The 17096-nt window shown below is 41.0% G+C and overlaps 1 protein-coding gene across 10 annotated transcripts; it reads right to left on the bottom strand.

The window, feature by feature from the left end:
• Positions 1 to 207: 207 nt before the first annotated feature.
• Positions 208 to 16038, bottom strand: taf1 (TAF1 RNA polymerase II, TATA box binding protein (TBP)-associated factor). Of its 10 annotated transcripts, XM_087173581.1 has the most exons (42): positions 15741 to 16038; positions 13284 to 13398; positions 12935 to 13058; positions 12742 to 12858; positions 12404 to 12526; positions 11855 to 12096; positions 11521 to 11736; positions 11176 to 11418; positions 10850 to 11093; positions 10616 to 10723; positions 10338 to 10505; positions 10067 to 10194; positions 9647 to 9754; positions 9346 to 9519; positions 9065 to 9238; positions 8805 to 8909; positions 8516 to 8716; positions 8292 to 8433; positions 8053 to 8109; positions 7742 to 7872; positions 7563 to 7643; positions 7310 to 7459; positions 7099 to 7218; positions 6663 to 6838; positions 6341 to 6573; positions 6024 to 6231; positions 5495 to 5666; positions 5088 to 5299; positions 4812 to 4920; positions 4628 to 4726; positions 4354 to 4531; positions 4157 to 4224; positions 3929 to 4051; positions 3691 to 3783; positions 3479 to 3563; positions 3290 to 3357; positions 2893 to 3009; positions 2425 to 2532; positions 2113 to 2208; positions 1515 to 1737; positions 1124 to 1295; positions 208 to 943 (listed from the first exon to the last, which is right to left on the bottom strand). In XM_087173581.1, exons 2-42 carry the CDS (start codon positions 13395 to 13397, stop codon positions 721 to 723), a joined length of 6033 nt encoding a protein of 2010 aa, XP_087029707.1. In that variant the 5' UTR covers position 13398; positions 15741 to 16038; the 3' UTR covers positions 208 to 720. The 10 variants fall into 10 exon arrangements, with proteins under 10 accessions (XP_087029707.1, XP_023260507.1, XP_023260510.1 ...); XM_023404739.2 differs by lacking the exon at positions 8053 to 8109 and having other exon boundaries at positions 10592 to 10723; positions 11855 to 12099; XM_023404742.2 differs by lacking the exon at positions 8053 to 8109 and having other exon boundaries at positions 5501 to 5666; positions 10592 to 10723; positions 11855 to 12099.
• Positions 16039 to 17096: the final 1058 nt, after the last annotated feature.

Raw genomic sequence — 17096 nt, 5'->3', positions numbered from 1 at the left:
CTAAAAAAACAAACAAAAAAAAGGGTTAGGGTATTTGTTAATGCTGATAAATAATATTGATTATATGATACACTTCAACACTTCAAATTTTTTAATCATTATCGGTAACATCCTATAACACAACTCAGTCATGTTTTATTCTTTCGTTGAGATATTATAAGCCTTGTGTTTTGTCACACCTGCACAAAATGCACTTTGAGCACAAAACCTGTTGCACTTTCGTCGCTTTTATGACAAAATAACCTGAGCTCGTCACAAGTGCTGTGCATCTTTCATCCCAATGTAGACAGATTAGAGGAATATGTAGACATATACAAATAGATTTTTCTTTAAAAATCTGAGAAAAAGAGATGGTGCCTGTAATTCAGTTTATTCTATTTTTTAAATTGGCAGTGGGGAGAACCAACAGAGTTGCTAAGCTTTTTATGAGCGCAGGATATGAATGTGTTAAAGCAGTACAAAACAACTAAACACAAACTGCCATGTCAAAATACATCATGATGCACATATAAAAGGCAAATTGAAATTTAGAATGTGTTGTGCTGTACCCTAGAGGCACAACAGAGCTAACAGTACATAAGAAAGCTATAAACATAAACCATCATTTACAAAATTAGAAAAATGTACAATATTTACCTGAGAAATCTGAATTTCTCGATTTTAAAACAATGTTTCCTTGATACTGTGTATAGAAAACAAAAAGAACAACAAAAAAGTTCACTAGTTGTCAGAGTCCATGTCGCTGTCTCCCCCGATAGATCTGAACTCTTCGCTCTCCTCGTCTTCACTTAGTTGGACCTGGGAGAGCACAGCTGGTCCTCTCCTCCGTGCTTCATCTTCTTCATCTTCCTCCTCCTCCTCACTGATGCCGTATTCTTCTCCATTTCCCATGCTAGAAGGCTGCATCTGACTGCGGCTCTCTGTCTCCTCATAGCTGCCGTAACTGATACAGGAGACAGAGAAAGTCAGAAAGAAGTGTTAAAGACTTACATCAGCATATAGCAATGCATGTGACAACATTTTAAAATTTGATTCAGAAAGGAAGCGTCCACTAATATAATATAATTTATCTATTCTTAAGCATTAGAGTAGTTAGTAGTATTCACTCCGGGGCCTGTTGTACCTGACGTTGCTGTCTTCCATGTGAGGCTCATCAGGTCCATCACCATCGTATGACATCATGCTCTCATCCTGCTCCATACCCATGCGTGCTGTCTCTTGAGCTCTCCGTGGAGGTGGAGGTCGCACATCCACCTCTCTGTCAGAGTCGCTGCCGCTCTCCGACAGGTGAATGGCTGGAGGGGACACACAACGCATCAGCATAAATGTCAAACACAAAGCACATAGACTTCACATATGAATGATTAATGATCGTTTATGCCATGTTTATGCCATTAAGAGAACATTTCACTTAATTTTTCCATATTCATCTCCATAAGATCTTGTGTTTCTTTACTTTAGCTGTGAACATGTCCTGCTTTAAAAGACCCCATTTCCACCTCAGGTGGACTTACAGGAGAAAGGGTTGTCGCCCTCCTCTTCACTGGCGTCATCCTCTCCATCAGACATGAGCAGGTCCTGGTACAGCACGCTGGCTTGGGCAGGGCGGTTCGATCTTCCTTCATCATCTTCTTCCTCCTCCTCTTCTTCCTCCTGGTCGTGCACCCGTCTGCGAGGTGGCAGTAACATCTCCTCTTCATCATCTTCGTCCTCAAGATCTCCTTCTGCATCCTCTGCCTACAGACATGGATCAGACAAACGAGAAGCAATTAAGAAAGCCATAAGCAAATTAATTATGTAGATAAAATTCAATCAAAGAATAATGATTAGTTAAAACATATCTACACATTTCCTAAGACTGTGCAAGAATTAAACCCATTTCCTGAATTTGTTAATAAAGCATCGCCCCAATACAATCAGTTGCTTCGGGGTGAGGATGTATGTGTCTACTTTGTTGCAGTGGAATGACTATAGAGGGAGGGGATTCTGATATAGTACTATATATATATATACTTATATAAATATGCAAGGTGCATTTTCATTCATTTATACATGTACGTCAGTGGTGACCTCATAAGAACTCAATGACTTTTCATAAAATCAATGTCCTACAGGAGCAGGAGTCTTGGGTTTGCCATCATCTTCCTCCTCAAAGCCTTCAATGTCCACATCTGACTCTTCCTCCCCAGGTCTTCTGCTGTGGCGTCCCTGAGAAATAGGACCATAAAAGTCTGAGAACGCCCTTGCCAAATGACGAAGGCAAGAAGCAAAATAACAATTCTCATCAGTTATCTGTAATGTTCTTTATAAGAAAGAGCTTGTACATAAGGTACAACAAAGTGTGTAAACAGGCCTGGTGCTCTGAGGATAGTTTGAGGAGAGGTGGCATGTGGTTGCAAGCCTTATTTCTGTCTCTCTCCATACCTGCCCCCCTCTCTTCTCTGGAGCAACCACTAGAGGTCCCTCAGAGAAAAGGCTGCTGGGCTCTCTGGGCAGACTCCCTGAAGCCCCGCTGTCAAACAGATCAGCAGGCTGGCCAACCCCACACAGAGTGGCACACACAAATGGAGAGACAGGACAAGACGGTGGGATTGAAGGAGAAAAACAGGTTGGGAGAAAGAAGACACTACAGTGAAGAAAGTACATTGTAGAGAGGAAACATGAAAGTCTAGAAAGGAGAGTTAGTGCAGAGAACGAGAAAAAAAATACTAGGGGAGGAAGAACACTGCAGGGTGTGGCAAGGATACTACTGTACGCAGAAAAGCTTTGACTACCTGGTGTGGCACATAAACAGCTAGAGGCCTTAAGTCTATTGTCAATGTGGAAAGATACCCTGGAAACCACCAATTGCCAAGCTAGTAAATAAAAACAGAGTCCTCGCTGCTCTCCTACCTGTGGTGTGTATGGCCCTGGAGTCATTGGGTCCAGACTCTCCAAGTCTGCTGCATCCAGAGCTGCCTCTTTAGCAGTCGAGATGTCCTTCTCCAACTGGGTCAAGTGCTCATCGTACTGGAAACACAAAAACAGGCAATTCATACACTGATCAGTGTTTTTCCTGCTCATGAAAATACTGCTGGTATATATTTGCTGTTGTAATTTTCCAAATTTGACCCAAAAGAGATATACAGTGTTAAAGAACAACAGATTTTCACTTTTAAAATCCCTTTGCACTGTTCCCAGCTTTGCTTTGCAGGTGTTCTGATAATATGTTAAATCCCAGCCCAGTGTAATTCACTGCATAAATAGTCATGACTCTTCCCCTTAACCCACAGAATCAGACTCAACATACCTCCGCCAAGGTCTGCTTGCACACATTGACAATATCCAGGGCTGTCTTGGTGTAAGGACTGTCTGGGCCTGTGAAAGACAAGTATTTGTTACTGAACTTCAGAAATCTGTTTGATGTTACTCACACAGTTTTTAAGGGACGCTGACTGCAGAGGTTTGGTTTGGTTAACAGTGATGTTAATTTATTTACCATTGTACTTGATGCTGTTGGTGTGGATAAGACTGACATCTGAAAGGAAGGCATCTCGGTTCTGGTATTTGTGTTTTGAGATGTTCTGTTGATCCATGAAATACAAAGAGACAAAGAAGAACATTTTCTGTTAAATTTCTTTGCATTGCTGATTTAAAAAATTATCAAATGAGGATATTTGTTTCAATGTTTACACCTTGTATGACCCTCACCTTGCGGATGGATTCCAGATCCATGGGGTTTACAATCACCTTATAATAATCAGGCACAAACTTTTTGTTGACAGGATGATGGAATGGCCATGACTACAGAGAGGGGAGGGATTGAGAATGAGCTGCAAATCATTACTTTTATTTAATGCAACCTGTTCAGGTATTAAAAAAATATCTAACCTGATCAAAAAATAAATCAGTGACTGTGGTAAAGAAATGCTAAGAAGAGGTGACTCACATCAGGAACCACCATCATTTTCTGGGTCACTATGTTGTCCAGGATGAAGGAGAAGGCCACCTGATCATCATCATCCAACAGTGGGTTGATGGCTTTCTCCAGCCTCACCAGCCTGTCCTCCTTCTGGACACACACACATACATACATACAGAGGTTTCAGAGTAAATGAAAATAAACAATATGACGAGAAGTGGTGAAATAAGACAAAACAGTTGTATTCACACTCACCTCCTTCAGTTTAGCATCGCACAGGTCCAGCATGGACTGTGCTACCTGTGTTATCGGATGCTTTGCCCCTGGTGAAACAAAAACAGAAAGCCATCTTGACACGCTGCTACAGGCTTAAAATAAAAGTCTTACTGAAGACTCAGTACGACATGACTCACTTTTTGAGCCTTTTGTTAAATATGTTGTTTTAACTGTACCATTGTAGGTGGCGCTGTTTTTGACGATAACCTCCACTGCTTCACGGAACTCCTCCCTCGACGGGTACATCCGTTTGCGTACATTCTCCCTCAGTGTCTGCAGGTCCATGGGTCTAGTGATGATCTTATAATAGTCCTTTACAACCTTGGCGTTGACTGGTGTGTGGAATGGATATGTCTACGTAGAAGAGGTGAAGGTAGTAAAAGACCGCAGAGCTTTGTATGGGAACAATGAAATGTTGGGGTGAATGAGTGTTTTCATCACTGATCTTACATTGGGGTGATCGCGCATGTCGTTGATGATGCTCTCTAGCACAGAAGACAAGGTCACCATGGGGTCAGTGCGTCTGCGGTGGATGGCCTTATGTGGTTTCTGTGAACAGAAACAATGGAAAACAACAGCTAAAGGTACTGAGTTCAAAAAGTGTTAAAACAAGCTGTATACCGTCATTGCTTACATTGAGATAGTCACAGTGCACAGCACTGCCTACACGTCTTTTCTTCTTTGGTGGGAGCTGTTGCTTGGGGAACTTGAGCACTAAAGACTTCCTGCGGACCTCATCAGCACTGTAAGAGAAAAAAATTGTTACAAACTGTAGGGAATAGTTTTGACTCAGAATCTCTGAAATACTTTTGAGGGATTGTTGCTGTCCATAGATCCCGTTTAGAAAAGTCTGCACTTCTGATAGGTAAAGAAAATGATAAAGGCAGGAAGAACAAGGACAATCCACTACCTCTCAATGAGCTGTTTGCCAAGTACAATCTTGGTGCCCTCCACTTTGATCAGTTCCTCATTGTCGTTGTGGATGACGGTCTTTTCCAGCTCCTCCTCCTGCTCCTCTGTCATGGCAACTGGGTTAGAAGGCGGGGCATTGGTCTGATAGTACAGTGGGCAGAACTTGTTGGTCCTCATGTGTCCTATGGCTCCACATGCGCCGCACTTTAGCTAGGGAAAAGAGGCAAACATTAAGGAACACGACAAATAACGTACTTGTGCTATATGATGACAATGCTGAAAGAACAACACTACAAAATGACCAAAAGAAAGCTAATTGGCCCGAGGTTTTCATTTAGCTGGGCATTAAAAAGCTAATGAAGAAAAAAGGGAGAGAGGAGTATAGTATTGAATCAGCAAGCTTACTTTTACCTTGAGGTCTGGTCTCTCTTTGACCTTCTTGGCCTTCTTCTCTGGGGGTCCCTTGATCTTGTCCTTCTCTTGGTTTCTCTTCAGTCTCCTCAACTGCTCCTGAATACGTCTGCGCTCCTTCCTCATCTCCTCTCTGTGTTGCTCATCGAAGAGGGCGAACTTTCGTCTGCAGCCACAAATATAAACATCACTGGCTGGTTAACATCCACTGGTTCATTTGTGGTGATTGAACGCACCTAATCTAGAGGCATTTCTACGACATAAGGTTCTGGCTTTCTGCTTAATGAGCTCCATTAATCTCAATTAGAGAATCCAACATTATGCTGACCTGCTGGTTAACATTAGATGGTACACAATTACAACTAACACTTAAGTATGTATTTGCCAACTACTTTAATGTAAATACATGATATAACAAATGTTTGTTTTCAAACATATGTTGCTCTATTGCATCAATGAGACACAGCTAGGATCAAATACAACTGTAAAGATAAAAAAGCTTCAAGTTTGATTAGAGACTTACATGAATTCGTCATCCTTGGTGGTTCTGATCCTGGTGTAGGCATCAATGACTGATGCCTTGCGTACTGTCTCACAGCGGACATATTCCTTGCCGTCCTCATCCCTGAAGGTGCGATAGATCTTCAGCCGTCGTCCTGTGGCCGAAGAGTTTAGGCTTGTGACAGAGGACGTATCGTCGTCCTTGTGTGAGCTGGTGGACAAGGAACTGGCTACAGAGTGAAGGAAAATAATGTTTACAGTGAGAGACATGAGATTTTTCAACTTTACACAGTTAACACGTGTTGTCAGTGAATGGAGAGAAGTTAGGATGAGAAGTACACAAGCCTTTGCGCCGCTCCTTGCGTCCTTTGTTGTCACGGTCACTCTCCTCGCCCATTAGCATCCTCTGCAGCTCCTTCCTCTCCTGCTCCTCTCTCTCACGGGAAAGCTGGGAGCTGGTCTTCTTGTTCTGCAGCATGTTCTCAATGTTCTTCCCCATCTCTTCAAAGTCACTGTCCTCTGCTGAGCTGCTGTCTGTGTCCGTGGAGAGCACCTCTGTCGATTCTAACACCCTGTGGAGGGAGTGCAACAAGGACAATGACTCCGAGTGTGCTCAGACAGAATTTCTAATAACAAATATAGCTCTAAATAAGAGTCTCACTTGTTCTGCAGGTCAAAGATCCTCTGACACTCTTCCTTGTAGCGCTCCTGGTGTTCAGCAACAGAGAAACGAGACCCTCTGGCAAACTTGCTCATGGGTCCCTCACCTGAACGTGCCTGCTCTGTAGACATGGTCCTGACCACGTCAATCACCTCCCAGCGAGAGAGCTTCTTGATCTAACACACATACAAACACACAATCATTTTTAAAAACCATAACATACCATACCAGAAGAGTCACATGCTTTTCTTACATACATATTGTAATGAGAATGATTAAAAAAAAACAAAAAAAAACAGGAGAATGGACAAGTTTAAGTTATCCATTGTTGTGATTAGTGGTTGTCATGGTTATTGCAGATCAAACATGGGATTCTCTAGTCTCACTAGACTTTTCTACATCAATTTCATGTTTTTGCATATCACCATGCTCTTACTTCTTCCTCTGGAACACCAAACTTGCGCAGCAGCTGCTTGGCATTCTTCAGTGAGAGTCTCCTCAGGTCAGCGTCTGTCCCAGTCACCGTCTTCTTGGCAGGTTGTGGCTCTTTGTCATCCTGAAACACCACACAGGACCAAAGTTTTCACCCTTTGTACCTACACAAAGCAGAACATGGAGTGGCAGAATTTTGCTTTAACCAGTCAGACCTTCTGCTGAGTTGGCTTGTTGGGCACTTTGACATAGGAGAAACCCTCTCCACAGCCTGTAGGATCAGCCACTCCTGTAACCTCCAACAGGCATTTCCCCTTCATGGCAGAGATGAAGGCTCTTGTTGTGTTCCATGGAGCTGTGCGCACCTATGATGTGAGACAGGATCAGCGTGGTGTAAGTCTTTTTGCTTTTTGTTAACTCAAGTCCAGAACACTTAACTTCATAATTGGGAAGCACTTGGATCAATACCTCATCGTCAATCTTCATTTGAAAGTCCTCTTCGTTCTCTTCTTCCGGAGCAAAGAAGGATTTCTCACCATATCCAGCATCCTAAAGGAGTTAAATAACTTATAGTGAAGCTGTGGACACAAAACTCACTTATCTTAATCATCTGAATCAAGTTATTTAGTGTGAAACATGGTTGTTACCTTGAGTCTCTGCTCGGCCACCAGCATGCTATAGTAAGCGCAGCATTGCTCTGGAGACACCATGGCTCTGATCTCTTCTTCTGTAGGTAATCTGAAGTCAGGCTTCAGCACCCACCAGTTCGAGTCCATCCCTGGCATGTGGACAAGGAAATGTTCTCTTACCTGCCATCTTACTCTTGATCACAGAATGCAGTAGAATAAGCAAAACCAAATCTTGTTCTCCATGTTTCCAAACCCTTGCTTGATTTGCTTATGTAAATACTGAACATTTGTATCCCGTGTCCACATACTGTCCTTAGACTACGTCTTACCTTCAGGATAAAATCCATAGTAGGCGTAAAAATCTCTGTCCCTGCTCAGATTCCTATCTGTCAAGTCAAGGTGCACACACACTGCTGAGCTCATGCAGCTTCAAACAGCACAGTATCTCTTTATAACCTCAACATTGCCCTGATACAAAACAACGAGGTTAGGTTTTTGTCCAACAACATTGATGATCACTGAATGGTGAAAATACAGGGTGCAGACTTAATGAATGAGCAAGAGCTACCTGTACGTTTGAAGTCAGCACAGAGTTTTAGTCGTTTTCTGATGCTGCTCTCCGAGTGTGAAGGAAATGCTTTCTTTATATCCTCCATGCGGATCCTCCGGGGCCGATCCTTGCTCTTCCAGAACAAGCGGTAAATGAACACCTACAGAATACAGACATGACAGTTCAGCATTTGCAACAGCAACAGCTAAAGTTTGTGGAAGAAGTCAGTAAATTAAACATACCTGAAGGAAGTCCCTGATGTGGGTATTGGCTCGTTTGGAGTTGGGACCAGGAACCTCAAACAAGGGGCACTCCTGACCAACCACAATAATGTCCACAATCTCTCTGATGTAGTAGCCATGTCGTGTTCGGAGAACCAAGAAATCAGTCTCTGGCATCTTGTGCAGGTAGATTGGAGCACGGAAAAGGTTGTTTTCAAACGCCTAAGAAAAAAATAATACATGTCACATATTTGCCATGATAACATACGAGCGATGAGAAATACCTAATCTGAATATTGACGGTGCTGACCTGGAGCAGCTGTCCAGGATGCAGAGAACCGAGGAAAGGGGATGTGTGGCAGTACACAGTCTCTCCATATTTACAGTCAGGTGCTCCAGGATCTTTTCCAGGTTTCTGAAGAATACAGTAACAACACCATGATGTAGTCTAACAACTCTTGTTAGTTTTCTTGTAAGTTTCTAAAACTTCTAAAATGCTATTTACAGCATTCTAAGATTTTTAAAGGCCTATGCAAAGTTGTGAGATTGAGAAACAAAAACCAGACTAACCCTTTTGTAGTAGTTTTTGATCTTAGTGGCCATGCCGACCTGCATGATCAGAGGGGCGTATTCCTCACTGTACTCTGCCAGGATCAGATCTCCATCTTTGCCTGTCAAGTCCTGTGGTGTTCGCATGAAGAACATGTCTCCTCCACCTGATGCCTGCCGTTCCTGCTCTCGCATCTATACAAAAAATATTAACATATACACCGCTGACATTGATCCAGAAATGGAAGAAAAGCAGCTGTGTGTTCAAAGAATAATAATGCTTGTGCTGAGCAGGGCTCCACCTTGGCCTTCTTCTTGATGTGTTTAAGCAGCGGCTGGACAGCATGAGGACCTGGCTGAGCCAATGCTCCAAATGAGTACTTCTTCAGAGTTGGCCGATGAAACTGGCGAAGCTTCATGGGCCCCATGTGAGTGGGGAAGAAGGGTTGCCTCAGCTCCAGTGCCGGGATGGAGTGCTGTTAAAAACACAAAAGTCAATCAAATTACATGACATTCTACATTTCACAGGTCATGGCACTGTGTGTCCACTCTATATTATTTGTCACAATTCCATCACAATGTTTATTTTCAGGGGCTGCTGACCTGAATGATGTTTCCGCCGAAGGTCCCCCTCAGGCCCTGCTGTTTGGGATAGTAGAACTCGTCATTGGAAAGGTTCCAGGGGTCCTTCACTTCGGGCTGGGACATGTTCTGAATTGAGAGAAAGGAATGTGATGCCATTCAAACCTTTTCTATTTTCAACTGCAATGCTTAACTACAATTTTGAGTCCAAAATGTCATAGCTGTTGCTGACACATTATGGTGGTTAAACGGAACTAAAATTTAGTGTTTAAAAACATATTTGCTGCTTCATTATGTAGCCTTGACCTTCCTTATTAGACACATATTTTACCACTTCTGATTTTCAAATGCCCCATATTTCCATTGAAGAAGCACTACTTTTTATCTGCCATTTCTCATCATCAAACATGTTTATTCCCCTGCCCTGATAAAGCATTATACCTGCTGTGGCTCATCTTTTATCACCCCAGTCTTTCCCAATAGGATGCGGCTCTTTTTGATTGCATTTTCCTTTTTATTTTCTTTTGATGGGGAATGTGACGTTGTTTCCTCCTTTTCATCAGGAATTTCTACAAGAAACAGTTTCGGAGGTGTCACAATAAAAGAAAAAAAACAGATGTGGGTTAGCAGGTGTAAGGTGCCAATTTTGAATAAAGCAGAACAAAAGTGAACATGCAGCCTAACGACATGATTTTTTTTTTTTTTTATATACCTAGAATGATATTCTCATCATTGGGATCCAGTGTGAGAACAGGTGGTATGAGCATGTGATCCATCTCCTGGTCATCCCAAATAATGTTGTCTTCCCAGCGTCCGTAAACTAACTCTTCATTGTCAATGGGAAAAATGGAGAACCAAGGACAGTCTTCTTCCTGAGAGGCTGCGGAAGAAAAAACACAAATGAAAACAATACAAACAATGAGAAATTAGCTCAAGGTGAAAAGGTCTGGTGAACCGATTACTTACATTTTGACCCAAAAATAAATTCACCTTGATTATCATGGTTGTTTTTTTCCCGCTTTGAGCCAGAGATTGAAGAAATTTTGGGCATGGGTGGAGGTGTAGGTGGCACCAATTGCGAATTACTTCTTGACAGCCCTGTAAGATTAAAAAGCTTATTACATTTCCTTTACCCACATGAAATATTACAGCATGCTGCTTCACCATCAGTTACCATTGTACACTAACAATTTTAGAATTGTGTATTTTTTCCTGGCATCTTACCCTGCTGAGCATTGTAAGCATTGGCGTTGCGTGTCATACTAGAAGGTAGCCATCCTGCCAGGCTGGCTCGCTGAGTCTTTGTACCCTTGTGTTTTACGTCCTCCCCATTCCAGATAATATCATCCTCCCATTGCAGTTGAGTAACCATCAGGAAGAGCTCGTTCTCAAGGGCAGCTCTGTCCTCATCTCCATCATCATTATCATGATTATCACCATCATCATTGCTGTCGTCCTGCCTCTGAAACTACAGATATATCACACACAATATCAGTAACACAATCAGTATAATTTCACTGTGATGGCTACAGGTGTTCATGTCTGCGTACCTCCTGAACAGTCTCGGTTATTTCTTTAGGTGTTTCCTGAATCTGAGGCTCACTGGACTGCTCATCTTTTAGCTTGAAGCCATAGTTGAAACTGCTTCCATCCTCTGGGACGCCTAGCATATCGTACCAGAGCTGGGCTGGACCATATCTCCATTCTGCTACTTTAGGTCGAGACTCGGTCTCCTTGTCCCCATCGCCACAAGTTTGTGAGAACTTAGATTCTACTGGAGCCATCATGGTTATCTGGATAATGCAGAAAAGCATGTAAAGTATTGAATACCAGTTATTTAAGTAGCAGGTGATATTATGAGAGCTTGATATAGCATGTAACATACAAAGATTTACCTCATCATCAGAGAGACATTGCTCTGGTGGTGGAGGAGTTGCATACTCATAAATCCATCCAGACTTCTTCTCCTGGTTTTGCTCTGTGGGCTCTCCTTCTGGAGGAGGTGTGCCAGGCTGAGCGTCCCGGTGCTTCCGTTTCTTCTTCCTACGGGCACTCCTCCAGACTGATGGCATGCTCTTTCCAGGACCAAACAGCCTTAAGAACCTAAGCACCTAGCAGTACAGCAGAGAGAACGGGTGTCAGTGCACTCCATGATTTTAAAATAATGATGATAAAATAAACCTTTGGTATGCCTAATGATAAAGTTCAGTGCCTGTGAAGATGCTTTACCTTTCCAGGCCTAAACTCTGGGAAAAGCTCTGTGACACTTGGCAGTGCTTTGGCAGCATCCTTCTGCATGATGCCAGCAAGAGGGAGGTTGAGCCTGTCTGGGGATCCTCCGACCCCGGAGCCCTGGCCGGGACGGTCCGTTTCTGACTCAGAGTCAGAGGAGCTGCTGAAGTCAACCTTATCAGCCGTAGAGGATGGTGCAATAATTGAGGGCAAGATGATGCCATCGCCCTCTTCCCCGACTACTAGGATGACAGATCACAGCAGCAGTAGAGACAATCAAACTTAGTCATTAGATATTTGTGATTTACAATACTTGAACCAAGTCTGATCTGCTATTGAATTTACTTCATAATAAAGTGTAAAATCTGTTTTTCAGAGGCTATCTAAACCTTTGACAATAACATTGCCCCTCATGAAGTACCCTTGGCAAATTCACTTTCTTACAGACTCCTAAGTTACAGCTCAGTAAACAGCAAACATCTGTGGAAGGGGTGAGCCAAACACAATTCCTCCCCAGGGACTAATTATGAGTAAGCATGTATTTACCAGTTGTGGTCTGAGAGGAGGATTCATCTTTCTTAGCAGATGTAGGGAGACTTGGTGGTGGTGGAGGTGGCATAAGCTTAGAATCTATATCCTCACAGTCAGCATCATAGTCATCCTCATCATCTAGGATTAAGGAATATCAAAAGGTTTACATTAAACAAAAGAATAAAAATGAATTTAAAAAGTATGTAACATTTGTAAAATCCTTTTTAATTTCTCTAAAGGTAAAAATATTTTTAATTTTAAAAATCAAATAAGTTTTATAAAACATAAGACAAAATAATGTAAGCAAGAAAAACTAAAATAAATATGACTCTTGGGAGCTATAAAATGATCACCTGTTTTCCTGCTGGGCTTCAAAGACCCCATGGCCTGACGGTACTTCTTTGTCTCATCCTCAGCAACCTCACTGATGTCAGAATAATCAACTGCATCCTCAGTGCTTTTCACCCAACCTGAATGAGGCAAAATATTACTCCATCCTGTTTCTGGCTACATTAATGCAAGGTTCCATGATATATTTGCCCTTACCTTCAGCATCCACACTACTAGAGTCTCTGTTTTCCTCCTGATCACCATCTTCATTAGCAGTAATCTCTGTAATGAGTGAGCCCAGACCCAGAGTACCCAAACCAGCCAGATGCTTTTTGGACTCCTGGGGTGAGGAAAAAGGGTAGAAACAAAACAGAACATTTCAATGAGCAGGTTTGAGGAGTTAATCATCAAAAATTGCATCCTACATTGTACATATTGTACATTGGATATGATGCATAATAATTTCCAATAGAAAATTATGATCTTATTTTAAATGCAATGCAAAATAACACTGATTAAAATTACTCTTAAATGTTGTGGTAGAAACTATCTTTAAAACACCTACATTGTCCAGAACACTGTCATCCTCTAGCTGCCCATCTTCGTTGATGTTTCCGAAGAGGAAGCCCGTTAGAGAGAATGGGCGATCTTGATCCTCGTCACTGTCAGAGTCTGACATCCTGAAGGGTCATGAGACATAACATTGACAGTATTGGCATTTGGTTCATCTTCTTATCCTAAGTGACTTTCAACATTAGTGAGACATCACTGTGTTCCCTGAATGATCATGCATGAGTGATGCATCCATACTGCATCCATACATACTGTTTATGTATCAACTGGTGTGGCTAAATCAAGGTTCAAATCTCTGCTCGGAAAACTTATTACTATACCAAATATAAGTTGTCTTGTGTTTATCTCATACAAGATGAGAGAGATTTTGGCATGTACAGAGCAGACTTTAAGTATTTGTAGTTACACAAGTTTTGTTCTCCAGGTTCTGTGCTTTAACTTTCAATTTGAAATAAAATAATGGATACTACATTAAAGTTTCAGCTTTTATTTGAGTAGGTTTACATCAAAATACAAAGAACTATGTGTAACACACAGCCCTGAACACATAGTGCCTAAATTCAAAGGGTTCAGAAGTAACTAGACACTTAGACCTGGGGTGACTGTGCTGTCTAGTCAACAGCTCCCAAGCTTTGGAATAGTCTCCCACCAAATCAGAGATCCTTGGACTCTGTGGACTCTTTTAGAAAGCAACTGAAAACCCATCTATTCAGACAGGCTTTAAGAAAATGTGTTATTTTATGCTTTTAACCAGTGTCCTAAATGTGTTTTTCATATGTTTATTTTTGTTTTTTATTTGATGAATTTGATTTTAATTCTTTGATTTGATTTAATTAATTTTGATTGTGAAGCACTTTGTGACTAGTGCTTGGGAAAAGTGCTATACAAATAAACTTTACTTGCTTGCTTGCTGAACTACAGAATGTTACTTGAGGAGTTGTGTGTCGTTTCAACCTTAGCTTATGCACAAAAGAGCTCACACATGGCTCTGAGCTGATTGAGAGTTTCTAGTTAGATTAAGGTGGAGTTGTTGAAGTTATATCAAAGGTTATTGTTGTGACAAAATCAATAGATGGGTACTTTCTAGAAAAGCAGGTGGGTGCGCATAGTTTCCTATGTGAAAAAATGACAAACAACCTGGTAAACTGAGGAGCATAACTCTTGACCACAAAATCATGTAGGGTTACATATTTCCTTACAAACAATCAAGACAAGACTTCAGGACCATAACATCTAAGGATTTAGTTGCAGATGCAGTTTTAAGTTCACATACAAAAAGAAAGTGGCAGAGTACTTGAACAAAGTTCTATAGATTGATGAAATAAAAGTCAACCTCTATCAAAATGATTGAAAGAGGAAAGTCTGGCGAAAAAAGGAACAGCTCATGACCAAAAGGCACCACCTGAATTGTCAAACACAGTAGTGGTTATCATGTGGCTATGATTTAACCGCTGATGGAAGCAACATGAGGTATACAGAGGTATACAGGAGCATTCTGTGCTCAGATTCAGCCATATGCATCAAAACTCATTGGACAACTATTCATCATTCAGCAGTACAATAATCCTAAACCTACAGCCAAAGCAACCAAAGAGCAGGGTAAGGAAGTGTAAAATCCTCGAGTTTAGACCGAATTAATCACCTGATTTCAATTTGATTGAGCTGCATTCACTTGCTAAAGACCAGACTAAAGGCTGACAGACCCACAACCAGTAAGAACTGAAGGTGACTGCAGTGAAGGCTTGGGAGAGCAACACCAGGGAAGATACAAAGCATCTGAACTTTTTATGTAGCATCCATTACTTTATTTCTAATTGAGTGTGCTGAAGCACAGATCCTGAAGAAGAAATAAATACCTTTGGTCTGGACTGTATGAGTATGTATTTGTAAACACAAATATGTCTTTAAACAGTGCAACTTCTGTGATTTGATGTTGTACCTAGAAATGGCCATGAATTTTTCTCTTTTGTGGGTGTATGATAATCCTGCTCTTGTCTTGGTTTCCTCTCACATAGATGTTCTGATCTTAATTTCTGACTGGAAAATCAGACATCTGGACTGGCCTTACTTAAAGTTGCCCCTGAATTGTTGTCAGTATTTTCCCACCGTTGATTTAGTGTTTATTTCTGCATCATAATAATGGGCAATCATTGTAGCTAACACTGTAAATTTTGTTAGTTGTTTGTTGTGTACGTACCGTCACATCGTTATTCAATCTCAATCTCAATTATTAGTGAATTAGTTCATTGTGAACTAATTCATTGTGAACTAATTCACTGATAATTTTGACCTGAAGATTTATAACATATAACCCTGATAACGTTAACATTAGCTATGCTGCACAGAAATATGGCGCTACTTACGTTGGCTAAAGTTGGCTAACTAACTACCTACCGTTATATAGTGAAAACCAAATATCAGAAATTGCATAAATGCAACATGCACTTACCTTGCGTGACTCCTATTCAGATTCGTAAGCTTTGGTTTTATCCAGCTTGATATATCTACTGAATGCTAACCCTACTCAAAGTAAGTTAGCTCAATGTTAGCTACAAAAAATAACTTATAATACGTTAACTAAAATCTATTTTGTAAACATATTTCCCCCGGTCCGTCGGTCTGCTTTGTGAGGCCAATAGAAAAACCCCACAAATGTATTTTTGGTTTCAGCATAAACCTTGTTTTTATTTATGTGTGTCACACACTGCAAAAGATCACTGACTGGTGCTAGCTAGCGGAAACTCCAAGTGACCCGGATGGACAACGTGACGTGTTCAGGTACTCCTCTGACGTAGTAAACTGTCGAATTTGCTACAGTGAAGCGAATTATTCAGTATCCAGACATCATTTTTGGCAACATGTATTATACACAGCCGAGGGCCGCAGTCTTTCAAAGGAATATATGCTATATTAAATTTTAGATTAGTTTTGTTTCTTATCACTCCATAAAATGTTTATATAGGCTAAACAATAATAACAATCTTTATTTGTAGATCAGCGTTCAGGTTGTGTTTTGTCATTCTAACTATAACTTTTTACCTGCGCTTTAGTGGCCTTTTCAAACTACTAAGTGCAGCCATCACTCCCAATGGAAGTTTAGCTATATATATATGCTAAATAAACATCTAATGAATGTGGTTACTGACTGAGGGCACCCTCAGGTGAAGCTGGATAGTGAAAACCTTTTGACTTCTGAAGAAAGACCGTCTGCAGATGTTGTTAATCTCACAACAGCAGCGCTGTTTCCTGAAATCAAGTGTCATTCAGGATGACATTTTCTTTACATAGAACATAAACTCACAAAAAATAATTATTCCTAAAGACTTTATATTCATGTAAAGATGTTAACTTTTAGATTTTAAATATATTGTGGTTTATTTATGTAGTATATATTAGACATTTCAAATATTTAATACTACTTATTTAATTAATCTAGACTGAAGAATGGGCCCCTTCATTGGCACTATATGAACAGATAGTAAGAGAGAGAGTATATAGTGTGTTTGAAACTGATAAAATTTCCAGACTTTTACAAGCCGCCCACTGTATTCATGTTTTAGTGCATGCTTGATCCTATTCACCCTAGTTTCCCTTGGTCAACGGGCTTCAGAATGAATCCCAAAATCTGACTTATAGGGTGGATTTTTACTTAAGTGCAGTCTTTGAGCAAACATCTTCACATTCACATGACAGGAAGTATTGTAAAATTAAACAAATCAAGTTCAGTAAATGGTGGTAATCCTTAAGAGGTGAAAATGTATTTACTGGAAGCACCATATTTCTACCATCTTTCTACTACTACTTT

Source organism: Seriola lalandi, unplaced genomic scaffold (assembly GCF_002814215.2).
Source record: "Seriola lalandi dorsalis isolate HSWRI2012SDOR001 ecotype SW California unplaced genomic scaffold, Sedor1 jcf7180002054256, whole genome shotgun sequence".
NCBI lineage: Eukaryota > Metazoa > Chordata > Actinopteri > Carangiformes > Carangidae > Seriola > Seriola lalandi.
This window is presented reverse-complemented; position numbering and strand designations above follow the sequence as displayed.

Coding starts and splice junctions, on each gene's coding strand:
- taf1 (XM_087173581.1), bottom strand. CDS start 13,397: ATGTCAGACTCTGACAGTGACGAGGATCAAGATCGCCCATTCTCTCTA. Junction 7,460..7,562: donor AAATGAAGATTGACGATGAG/GTATTGATCCAA, acceptor CTCACATCATAG/GTGCGCACAGCTCCATGGAA. Junction 4,921..5,087: donor GGCAAACAGCTCATTGAGAG/GTAGTGGATTGT, acceptor TTTCTCTTACAG/TGCTGATGAGGTCCGCAGGA.